Below are 13,173 nucleotides of genomic sequence, written 5' to 3'. Positions count from 1 at the left end.
CTATAAGGTCACACAACAACCTTTCATCTCCTGAGTGGCACTGCTATATGCTTGTGAATTGCATTAATGCTGAAGGAAATTATGTACACAAAATATATCCCAAAGCAGCAAGATGAAAATATAGTCTTAAATATTTAAGTAACTATATGGTTGGATTATTCAGTTATTTATTTATTTATTAGAAAAACAGAACTGAAGCAGATGATTTAGAAAATGAAACACAAAATTACATTGAATTTCCAAACATTTATAAGAAAAATAGTACGTCAAATATTTCACAGACCAACCGTGAAGATGTTCCTTTACTAATAATATTAATGTAAATATTTAGCCCCTTCTGAAATGCTTGATTTATTGACCAGAATAGTTTCTTTGCATGAAAAAGTTTTTTAAAAACGTATTTGAGAATATACTGGTTTAGCGTATGCTATATCATAAGAAATATTGTCTCGTTAAGGGCCTAATCCACAGGCTGTGGGATTGAAGTCAATGGGATTGTTTTAACTGAGTTCAATGGGTTTTGGATTGGACTCTAATTCCTTTTGTAGAAGCAGATGACTATTTCCCTTTTCAGAGAAAATAATTTGGTAAAGTTCAAAAGGGTACATTATATGTCGATTCATGTCTTGTAACATCCAGGTGGTAACCTGATACAAATAGGTGCAAAATGTAAACAAATATTTTTTCATTAAATTGTAAAGTGTGATTATTATTCTTTTGTAAAGATTGAAATGAGGAAGATAGGGTAAATATCCACTCCACAAACATCTGCAAACCTATTCCCTCTTTGTTATCAATTTACAATTTATGAGTTGGCCCGGGTCTTTCATGTGGGTCATATAATTAAACTGGATTTGCACCATACCTCATTGTTTGCAAAATATAATAGGTGTCACTTGTTGCAATCACACAGCTATATTTTGGCACCACTCTATTTAATTTATTTATATATATTTATCCACAGATTTTAATATATTTTTATTAATGCAATATTGATATTTACATTCTTAATACTGTACAGTGTATATTCCCACCCCCCAATAGTATAGTCATCGGGAATGTTGACTGTGGCTGGAGTATCAGGATAAAATCTATAGACGATTTACTTTCAAAAGTCCATGACTGTCCGTGGCTTTAATCATCAAAGAGCTGAGAAAGTAAGAATGCAACTCAGAATCATAATCCCATTTGTTACCACATGGACTACCAACTGGAATGATTTTGTTCCTCTGGAGTTTAAACCTATAAAAATACAAAAATAAAACCACCTCAGGCAAGTAAATTCATATGCAAGAGTACTTTGTGTCAGATCTATTTTTCAAAGAATTCAGAATCATTCAAATTTTTCAGCAAAAATGCATATACACATGTTATGAATTATAATAATTCATATCAGCTCATGCAAGGTGCTAAGTGTCATCAGTGCCCAGAGACGCTAGCACTTCATAAGATTGGGACCATGATGCTTTGTTACTAGGGTGACCAAATGTCCTGATTTTATAGGGACAGTCCCGATTTTGGGGGCTTTTTCTTATATAGGCACCTATTACCCCCCACCCCCATCCCGATTTTTTACACTTGCTATCTGGTCACCCTATTTGTTATTGCTAATGGGCTCATATAGTACTTTTTCCAGCAGCATTGCCCAGGAATTACAGAAGTAAAATGACATAACTTCATCTCAACAAGAGAAAAGGAGGAACCTTTTCATGATAGCTGGCACCTTCTTTGAAGGTATTTTAGGAGGAGATGCACCCCCAAGTCTATTACCAACAAATCAGTGCTACATAATGCCTATTAGGCACACCCTTGTGTTGAATAGAGTCACTTATTCCACATGGAGTTTTGGTCCCACTCTCCAGGCCACGGCAGAGGGAGAGATACCCTGAAAAGTTAGGCCACGCACAGACTGTATAAATTGCTTTCCCCAATTTGCATTAAACATAAAACTATACCAGAGATTGCTCCAGGTTTACCTAGATTAAGCCATGCTATTGCTCATCGATGGTGGTGAAGGTCTAGTTAGCCTTCCCTTTCGAAGTGCACTGGCTTCATTTTAGACAATAATATTCAGGAAAAAAACCCAACTTACTTGACATTTTTGGAATCCTAATTTCCTCACTACTGCTGCCATCCCCACCATCACTGACTGTTCTTATTTCTATGAGATAATCTTCTTCAAATGGTACCAGAAGCTCAGCTGAGGTGTTATTTGTCTCCAGTATATGAGTTTTGCTTTGTCTATTTTGCCTGTACGAAATCTAAATATAAAGGGATTAGAAAAAAACAGAAGCAATTGGATTTTTGTAGTTGCCTTTTTTAGGGTCTCTGAGAGCGCATTATTTCTCATATCTCACACACATGTAATTCTTCATGTTCAGAACCCTGCAGATTTATTGAGCAGAAACACAGACCACTTCAGAAAGTTACTATCATTTTTTGTGTAGATTCAGCATATGGGGCCTAATGGGTGTAGTGCTTCAATTACAATGCCAGACCTTGTCCTGTGTGCAACACAGTATTCATAAGAAATAGATCCAAATTTCAGTTACAGTGTAAGGCCATGAAAGATTATTCAAAATGTATTATTCATGTCTCTATCTCACCCAGTGTGGAAGTACGGAGGATGCACTTAAGGCCAGATTTTAGTGTTTCTCATCCACAATTGAGGCCTGATTTGAAAACAGCTCAGCTCATTGCCCATCATCTCCCCTTGTGGCCCCATTTTCAAAACAGCAAAGAACCCATCATGCTGAGCTCCTTTGAAAATCTGCCCATTTGTTTCTGATCCAAAGTCAATCAGAATCAATACAAATATTCCCATTGACTGCAATGTAATGCTTATCTGCAGATCTGAACAGGGGTGGCCTTGCAGAGGGTGGCCAAGCACGGCAGGCAGGCGGCTTTCGGCGGCATGCCTGAAGGAGGTCCGCCGGTCCCGCGGCTTCGGCATACCCGCCACCGAATTGCCACCGAATCCACGGGACCGGCAGACCTCCAGCAGGCGCGCCGCTGAAGGCTGCCTGACTGCCGCCCTCGCAGGGACCGGCAGGGCACCCCCCGTGGCTTGCCGCCCCAGGCACGCGCTTGGTATGCTGGTGCCTGGAGCCGCCGCTGGATCTGAAAAAAGTGAAGCAACCTGTAGGTGTATGTACTAAAAAAGCTCAAGAGGAGACAGTAATTTGGATAGTGTCAACTAGAACTCCTTCTCTCCTAACACAGAACTCACTTCATTTAGTACTGTTCATGTGGTCTTTTTGTTATGATATCGTTGTGCCAGCTTACAGATTGGTTGGACTATTTCACTGGTGCACGAGGGCTAGCCAGAGACAAATTTAGATGCAAATCCTGCGTGCAAGAATAATCTCTTCTTCAGGAAGTCTTTCTTCTTTGCCAGCACTGCAATGACAGTATATAACTTCTTGCTCTTGGCAGCTTTTTGACACTTTTATGCTAAAAAAGATAAACTGAAGAGTGAAGTGGATGGAGAAATGGTGTTAATGGGCATTTTTAAAATAGGTTTATTGCAGTGAGTACTTAAAGAGCTCCTAGAATGTTGAAATATAATAGAAAAGTATTGCCTAGAAGCAAATGGTTAAAGCACAAAGGAGTGAACCTAACAGAACTCAACAGTCTAGTCTGTCCCCAAAAGTGTGCAGCTCGTCAAATAACATAACTCACTAGGGAGTAACAGTGTATGGGCTCACCTCTCTTCCAGAAATGTTGCATGTTTTTGTTTTGTTTTTTTGGGGCAGCGTTGGTTTTTTTCATGGGAAATATCTGTGCATAACCTTGGGGTGAGTAAAACAACAATTCCACAAAGGTTTTGCATATCCTTACTCATGCAAGTCTTCACCCATGTGATGAAGAGTTTTTTCAGGACTGGGCCCTAAAGGCCAGTGTCTAAATCAGGGGTCGGCAACGTTCGGCACGTGGCTCGCCAGGGTAAGCACCCTGGCGGGCCGGGCCAGTTTTATTTACCTGCTGATGCGGCAGGTTCGGCCGATCGCGGCCCCCACTGGCCGCGGTTCGCCGTCCCAGGCCAATGCGGGGGGCGAGAAGCCACGGCCAGCACATCGCTTGCCTGCGCCGCTTCTTGCCACCCCCATTGGCCCAGGACGGCGAACCACGGCCAGTGGGGGCCGCGATCGGCCGAACCTGCCGCGTCAGCAGGTAAATAAAACTGGCCCGGCCCGCCAGGGTGCTTACCCTGGCGAGCCGCGTGCCAAACGTTGCCGACCCCTGGTCTAAATTCTTCATGATGGGAATGAAGAATCTTTCCTTTCTTGAACTGGATTGTGGCCACCTCCCTCCTTGGTCAAAACCACTGCAAACAGGCTTCATACTAAATTTACCCTTTTAAAACAATAGATTTATTAAAATGATTTTCATGTAGAGCTCCTTGACACTTTTATTACCTAGAGGTCTATCCTCTGATCTGTGTGGAGATGCATTTATGCATTGACAAATTATAAGAGCTGATAGCAGATAGCCCAATTTTAATTTTTATATTTGACTGTCCATCATGCATCCCAAACACTGAAGAAGTCAATATTTTCCACTTAGTGATTAGTCTCAGGGAAAGTATGATTGTCATCCAGCATTTGCTCTACTTGTGGTGTCTCTATTATAACCAATATGTATGATTAATTAGACAAAGAAATTACTTACTTTGTAGCCTAACACCTCTGATTCATTTTCCATTGTTTTTACATGTTCCCAATTCAAGCATATTTTTGAATTTGTCAGTTTCCATGCAATGTTTGCTGGTGGTTGACTTGGTGCTTTAAAAAAGATAATCACAAGATACAATTGGATATTAATTTGCATAGTATAATCGAATGAGCTGCTGACATGAAAGTAACCAATGCACGGCTGATCCAAACCAAGAGGAGTAAAAATATTTTCAGGTCAGTCATCCCTATCATGTTAGTTAGAATTGTAAACTTCTACTCATAACACAAATCACCTACTGAGAAAAGTGCAATTTAGGAATATAGGAAGAACCTGGTGCTTTCAGCCTATACTAAGTTACACTGAATAGATTTTGTTAAATTTTAAGTACTATTACGAATATTTAGATGTAATGTACTACAAAATGTTTTTCTATGTGGATATCAGAAAAAAAAGAGGTTACAAAGCTTGAAACAAGCTCAATGTGCAAATCTTTGTTTTTGATAGATCAGACTGCCAGGGTTTTAGGAACCCTTGTGTCCAGTAGACAGAGTAGACTTTTGAAGGCACAAATAACACTCATTAGGTGCTAGATCCACAATGTTCCAGATCCTCAAAGGTATTTAGGTGACTAATTCCTGCTACAATCAATTGGAGTTAGGCACCTAAATGCCTTTAAAAGTTTAGTGCCTAAATTGAACCTTTCGGCACTACTGAGATCCAATGTTGAATTTAGGCACCACTGAGATCCTCAAAACCCTGCTGATCTGCCACCTAACCCAGTAGGCACCTGGAGTCCCCACGGCACCTAAGCTTCCAGTTGTGGGCATGTGCAAAAAATGCCTAAGTCCTGACAGCCACCAAGCTGCACTAGCCATGCCAGGATTCCTAAATGAGGTGTTCCCCTGCCTGTCTTGCTTGTGGGGCCCAATCTGGTATATATGCTCACAATCCTCTGTCTCTTTTTTCATGAGAAAGGACTGACTAGGTTTAGGAGACTAATTCCAGGAGAGGGTTCATGGCTGAGAATCCCAAACAGGGGGAGGTGCCTCCCTTTTGCCTGGAGTTGGGCACCTAAATATCTTGGAGTGGAGACTGGTGGGACTTAAGCCTGTCCCCACTCCTTGGCATTTCCTAGTGGCTAGTTTAGGGAGCTCCTCATTCAGCTTGCTGGGCTAAGTCTCCTTTATGGATCTAGACCAAGTGCCTAAGTGCTGTTTGTGCCATTGAAAATCTACCCCAAAATGACTGGGATTAAATCCTGCAAAATTCAGAGTTCTCCAAGGATGTGTGAAGTTGAAACGGCATCTCTGAAGTAAATTTGAGATTTAGAATGGTGGATTGTATCCTGCTGTATGGTGTATCCGTCTTGGTTAGGGAACACACCTGGGAGGAGAGCATTTAGAAATTAAGGGAATGAGATGAGATTGCCTACAATGGCATATGGCCCATCTGTGACTGCTAATAGAAAATATCTCCAACAGCCAGATATGGGACACTACATGGGGTGGGCTTTGAGTTACTACAGTGAATTCTTTCCTTGGTGTCTGTCTCACTGGGTCTCACTGACATGCCCAGGGTCTAACTGATTGTTATATCTGAGGTCGGGAAGGAATTTTCCCCCAGGTCAGATTGGCAGAGATTCTGGGGATTTTTTGCCTTCCCCGATGCATGGGGCACAAGTCATTTGCTGGTTCGAACTAGAGTAAATGGTAGATTCTTTGTAACTTAAGTCTTCAAATCATGATTTGAGTATTTCAGTAACTCAACCAGAGGTTATAAATCTATTACAGGTTCTGTGGCCTGCAACGTGCAGGAGGTCAGATCAGGTGACCACACTGGTCCCTTCTGGCCTTAAAGTCTATGAATATAGACCTGGATTGGAAGGAAGAAAATGGATTCATTAGGACCAGAAGGACTCCTATGGTTTTCATGACTCAGACCTAAAATGAACATATTAATTTTCTGGCATCCATTTTCTCCCCTTTTAAATCTGTGCACTGCTGTTTCCACATCTGACCTTGACACTTAACATATGTAAATTATAAGGAACAGTTAATTTGATAACAGTCTGTAATCTCTTTTTGTTTCCTACAGAGATGGAACAAACTAATTGTTACATTATGCAAGAAAAGTAGTGTTGTTTGTTTCATAATTGTGGAGAGGTTTAATCCTTTTCATCATTAGGAAAGGAAGATGTTGGTGAACAACCGAGGTGTAACCAAACAGATGTGTGCATATTTCAGCCGCTCCCTCACTGAGAAATAGTCTGAAAGCTGGGTGAATTCTGATTTCTTTCTTTAGAAAACGTCCATGAACTTGCATAAAAAGTGAACTCACTTAACTGATGTTCACAACCTCTTATTTGCTTTCCACAAACACTTTTTCAAGCAATTACTTGTTCACAAGGAGGTTCAGTAAAGGGAATGTGTCATGAATCCTCAACCAATTGTGTATGCTCACGGGTATTTTCATGGTAGCGTTGCAAGTACTTGTGAATGGATGATCTTCACCCCTCTCCAAAGAGCCACCACAAAGGTCTTTGTTGTGCCACTGAAGTCTAACTTAAACTCATAGGCCATTACCATTTGACTTTCACACAAAATGTGTCTGTTTGTATCACAGGAGAGTTATCCAAACCCTCTTGCTGTTATGGTGTATATTCTGGCTGCCTTTGTGCAGCAAAACTGGGATGGAGGGGAAGGAGATTGCAGAGGGAACTCCAGGCCCTACTACTATCTGTATGTAAAAGCCACCCAGAATCTAGAACTAGTGTTTGTTCCCTTCAGCACAAGGATGTAGGCTGGCCAGCCACCATGAATTTCCTAAACACCAATGGGGTAACATAGACCTCCAAAAGGTGTAGCCAAGAGCAAAAATTCATGGCAGTCACATTTGCCAACCTAATATACAAAAATACAGCTATATGTGTGATGGTGTCCTTGCTGTGATAAATGTACAGCACCCTGTGATCTTAGTTGTATTTAATAATTTTTGGCTTATATAGGAGAATAAAAAAATGCAGCGTGCATATTAATTTTCTTGCTTTATCAAACAGTCAATTAGCTCCAAAATGGAATCTCAACTGTGCTACCCATTCCCAGTCAGTAACTTCACAGCCTCCTTTCAGGCTGCTTTCTCAGTATCTGCCCAGGTCCTTTTTTCCACACTCACTGCTGGTACCATGTCCTGGTTGGGAGGCACCAATGGACACCATTATCACAGTGTGGAAATAGACAGCATTATGGGCTAGGATGGTCACCAAGTGAAGAACAAAGGTAGGAAGAGCACTTTCAATTTGCCTGCTCCAGGGCTGGATTCCCAATAAAAATGGGCTAAGAAGCGGAAACTTCATGGGTGAAATTCAGTTTCTCCTCAACCATTCCAATGGGGTCCCCCTAACATCCCCAAAGCGGAATGAGCCACGAGGCTTGCCTGTTGTGCCCTCTCCCCCTGCACTACCCATCAACAAGGCTCCAGTGGAGCAATATGACCAGGGATGCCCTGTGATCTCAGCTGCCCCTTAAAATGGGATCCCAACAGTGAGGAGGGTTACAACAGGGCTGGTAATATGGCCTGTGGTACTACCATCCTCTCCAGAGAATCCCCAAGGAGCCTGAGGAGGGGAGAATGCATGATTCACCAGCCTCACTCCATCCTACATGGGGCTACCTACGCCTCTATTTTGCCCTCCATAGCTATTTGTAAGGCAGATTTCACAAACAAATAAAAACAAATAAAAATATAAAAGCTCGGGGCCAGATCCTTTGCCCTCCACCTGGCTGCTGTACACCTTGTAAAGCTCATGTGGTATTCTGGGATTCCTCCCTCTAGCCAGCAGTACCCTGTCCACTCCTAGCCCCACCACTGTAGGGGGATACATCTGGGGAGGCCTGAAGGTGTAGCTGGAGTTCACTGTGCTAATGGAACAGTCAGTGGGGCAGTCACTACCTGTGTAAATTAGAGCAGTCCTAAGGCCGCTCCAAATTACTTTGGAGGCGAGATTGGGCCCCAGCCAGTCCTAGATTGGTGGACAAGAAAGGTGGCTTACAGCTATCTTTCCCATCCCTCACACCTCCTTGGGTCTGTGCAGAAAACCATGTGACTGGACTGGGAGGTCTGGCCTACAGAGAGAAAATAATGTGAATACAATATTCTTATTAAAATAAATTAAGCAAACAAACAAAAGCCTAACAGTCTTTTCAATATTTGGAATTAGACTTTCTTGAGCAAGAAGCTTCATCCTATTGAATAGTCTGATAGGCAGATCTCACTTTGATATGTTATTCTAGTGTCATGCTAATCAAAAGAAAACAGAGATGCTTTAAAAAGAACAGGAGTGCTTGTGGCACCTTAGAGACTAACAAATTTATTTGAGCATAAGCTTTCGTGGGCTACAGCCCATTTGTTAGTCTCTAAGGTGCCACAAGTACTCCTGTTCTTTTTACGGATACAGACTAACACGGCTGCTACTCTGAAACAGATGCTTTACTAAACCACAAGTATTTTGGTACATAGAGAGAAGTGGGTATTTGGTGGTGGAGGTGGGAACTAATCAACAAAGCTGCTAGTGAACATAGTTACAAGTGCTTAATCTTTTTGCTGTCAGTCATAATAAATACTAAAGATAGGCCTAAAACACACAGATCCAAATCCCCTTGAACTGTGGGGAATTTCAGTTCTAGATCAGAACTTCATAGTTCAGGCCCATACAGTACCTACTCTACATTCTTATACACTGTCCTCTAGTGATAAATGTTAGAGTATCTAGAGAGCTTAGTTTCATTTATCATTACTATTACTTGATACTTGTCACATATAAAGCACCTATCTTCTGAGGAACTTAGAGTTTTTTAAATATTAGTTAATGAGCCCTCATAATGTCAAAGTATAATTACACCCTTTAATAGATAGATAAATTAAGATTCTAAGAAATTAAGGGACAGATTCTGCCATTTTCAGTTATGGTGAGTAATGCCTTACTGTGTGCTTAGGTGACCAATCACACCACTTCAATGACAGGGTGTAACAGGGTGGCTTGCCTCTTTAAATGCTAGCCAACCCTAGTTACTAGGCAGGCATACCCGAGCAGGGCTCACCTGTATCTGTTATTAAGGGCAGCAGGAAGCTGCAGAAATGATATTCCCTAGGAGACTAGAGTGGGGATGGAGGGAGACGACTGATTGTGGAGAGCAAATAGGCTCCAGCAGAGAACACTGAGATACCAGGTCTGAGCTGAGAGCGTTATGGAGGCCATCTTAGGCCTGGTCCACACTAACCCCCCACTTCGAACTAAGGTACGCAAATTCAGCTACGTTAATAACGTAGCTGAATTAGAAGTACCTTAGTTCGAACTTACCGCGGGTCCAGACGCGGCAGGCAGGCTCCCCCGTCGATGCCGCGTACTCCTCTCGCCGAACTGGAGTACCGGCGTCGACGGCGAGCACTTCCGGGATCGATCCCAGAAGATCGATTGCTTACGGCCGGACCAGGAAGTAAGTGTAGACCTGCCCTAAGAGAGATATAAAATGAGTACAAAGGTTGCTGGGAGCAAGTAGGTTCCAGCACAGAAACTTGGGACTCTGGGATTGAAATCGGAAGCAGGAGGCCTCCAAGTGACCTGATGAGAAGATGTAAACAGATCAATTTAAGGAGGGATTTGAATGTTTATTAATTTAATAAACCAAAAACTAAGGAGATTTGTGAATGGACAAAAGGATTTGTGAGTTATAGAAGAAGCACCTAAAAGGCAGAAATTGAGGTAGGGGCTATTTGCAGGACTGCCTTGAGGCCACAAGAAGGCACTCAGCCACATGATGATGTATTCAAACTGATATATGTAGTGAGCAGCTCACAAAAAATCCATAGGCTAAAAGGTTTCACCCACAATAATCATTTTGAAGGGTAAGTTAATCTGCATAAAGCAGTCACTTCGGACAGGAAAAAGGACTAAATTCATTGGATAAACTGTTACAAATTTTGTGTTTAGCTCTAATTCTGGTGTACTCTTTTGAGGAATAGGCAAAATTCAGTTCTGCTGGTAGTGAAGGTTACAAAAACCAGTACAAAAGAAAACATATTTTTCTCTCTTCTACAAGACAAACAAAATGCTACCTTTTCATTTTTCTAGCAGCAAAAATTGTAGATCCGTTCCAGGAAGCAGTATGTAAGTTGTGGACTGAAGGTGGGGAGATGGGACCCAAGGTTATGATAACCACATTTATTGTGGGTAAAATAAACTATATGAACTGTAACTAGAAATTTAGAATGAGAAGGGTACATCTTGAATTATTTGGCCTTCCCCTATGCCCTAAGTATGATTCTGTCAATGGAGCTAAGTGTCCAATTCCCAATGGAGCTAAGTGTCCAATTTAGTCCTAACTCACTAAATCCCTTTTGAACATTGAAGTCTTTGCAATCTAAAAAGGAGATGGAGTTAAACAAAAATAAGGATGGCAATACTGAATACAATTGTCTCTTAAATCGACATTAATAGGGGACTCACTCTTTCTAAAGCCTAATATTCAGGAGGAAGAGCAAATCCAACAAGCAAATGCAAAAGATTTTGAGAACATTGAGGGCTTTTCACACAGGCCCTAATTCTGGACTGAGAACTCCACTCCAACTCTATTTTTTCTAACAATACTTGAAATATTAAGCTGTATGTACTGGGACACGTTTGAGCTTTCATAATGTATCAAAACACTACATATTAAAAAGTCATTTGGTTCCTCTTAGTTGCCATTATGTTTTGCTTCCAGGATATGCCAAATTTCCAGGTTCTATGCCAGGTTTCTGCCTGAATTATTTTTCACTTCCAACTCAGAAACCCTGAAAACAAGAGTTTATTATGAAAATGATGACAAATGTATAGCAGAGTTTCCAGACAGCACTATAATAATAAATTTGGCTTTATAGAGCCCCTTATATGTGTATTTTTTCATCTCTAGAAATGATATGTAATAAAGGCAGAAAAAAAAGCAGAATTATGACTGGGGTTAAGATAATATGTGAGAGGCACTCAGAATGTATTTGATAGCAAGGAAAAAACTGTATACCACTTAGTAACTTACATGTCCAACATTCCCACCACTGTATCTAATTAAGGATCAGTACAATTTCTAGCTGTAAATGCTATCAATCTTCAAGGGGCAAAAGAAGTTTAAGTAGTTGATTTAAGCCTTTGACAACAATATGCTTATTTAGATATCATCTAGACATGATCTGTCTGGTTAATATTCAGATTTTGTTTTGAATCTGCCATATGGTATGCACATGCATGCTCACTATTGCACAAAATTGTTCTGCAAACTCTTGCTATTTTTATCCCTGTTTTATCCAGTGCCCACTGACGTTAATGACTTCCACTGGAATTGGATCAGTCTTAAATCTTATTCTTATCATGATTCCACAAATACATCTCTTCTGTGTAGATCTGTGGCATAATGCTTTTTCTAATGTGTGCTTACTGTTAACTAATAGGTCTCTCACACGTCTTTAAAGACTCTATCCTGCGAGATGCTTGGTAGCTCCTGGACTGCGCTTGATACTTCCAGGAGTTTCTCAGCACCTTGGAGAATCAAGCCTTAAAACACCATCAGTTATTAGCTTCATTGGACAGCGTTCTAAAAAGGGAGTGGCATGTTTTGTCATAATTCTGTTACCATGGGAAATTTAAATGACTGAATAATCTGCCTTTATATGAATCCATTACATATATTTCTCTCACTCTGCAGAACAGTGGAAGACAACAATGTAACCAGTAACATTTAACAACTGTATTACAAAAGAACCCACCCCAAACTCATATTCCTGGTTCCCAATATTGTTGTTTGCCATTTGGAACAGCTTTTCTTTATTGACGCGCCATCTCTGTTGAAATCGCATATGAAAACATGCAGCAATGCAGCACATCATGGCTATTCAAAAGTAAATGTTTATCAATGGTTGCCACATGGCAGCATAATAATATATGGAGATATATACCTATCGCATAGAACTGGAAGGTCATCAAGTCCAGCCCCCTGCCTTCACTAGTAGGACCAGCACTGATTTTGCCCCAGATCCCTAAGTGGCCCCTCAAGGATTAAACTCACAAAGCTGGGTTTAGCAGGCCAATGCTCAAACCACTGAGCTATCCCTCCCCCCTAGTGAACATAGTTACAAGTGCTTAATCTTTTTCCTGTCAGTCATAATAAATACTAAAGATAGACCTAAAACATACAGAACCAAATCCCCTTGAACTGTGCGGAATTTCAGTTCTGAAATGCCATAGATATTTTATGTTCTAAAAAATGGAGAATTACTGGGGGAATCACCTAAAGGTAGAATAGAACAGATAAAATAACCTGCAGGGGTGAAATCATGGTCCTATTGAAATCCATGGGAGTTTTGCCATTGACATAATTAGATGACTCTATACTGTTCGCGACTGGCCATTTTCAGCTGACTTGGGCTTGATCTAAGGGTCTGTTTAATTCTGGTGTAGACATTCGGGCT

The 13,173-nt window shown here is 41.0% G+C and overlaps 1 protein-coding gene across 1 annotated transcript in view; it reads right to left on the bottom strand.

Annotated features, from left to right (window-relative positions):
• Window positions 1–1,141: 1,141 nt before the first annotated feature.
• The window catches only part of LOC112103401 (contactin-6-like), a 131,687-nt gene continuing 119,655 nt past the window's right edge, over window positions 1,142–13,173 (bottom strand). Inside the window, exons 18-20 of the mRNA XM_024195170.1 lie at window positions 4,672–4,784; window positions 2,093–2,261; window positions 1,142–1,242 (exon numbers count right to left, since the gene is read on the bottom strand). Coding sequence (XP_024050938.1) covers window positions 1,142–1,242; window positions 2,093–2,261; window positions 4,672–4,784 — 383 coding nt within the window. The remainder of the gene's footprint in view (window positions 1,243–2,092; window positions 2,262–4,671; window positions 4,785–13,173) is intronic.

This window comes from Terrapene carolina, unplaced genomic scaffold (genome assembly GCF_002925995.2).
Source record: "Terrapene carolina triunguis isolate 2854851 unplaced genomic scaffold, T_m_triunguis-2.0 Scaffold89, whole genome shotgun sequence".
Classification (NCBI taxonomy): Eukaryota; Metazoa; Chordata; order Testudines; family Emydidae; genus Terrapene; species Terrapene triunguis.
The sequence above is the reverse complement of the archived record's forward strand: the minus strand, read 5'-3'. Positions and strand labels throughout refer to the sequence as shown.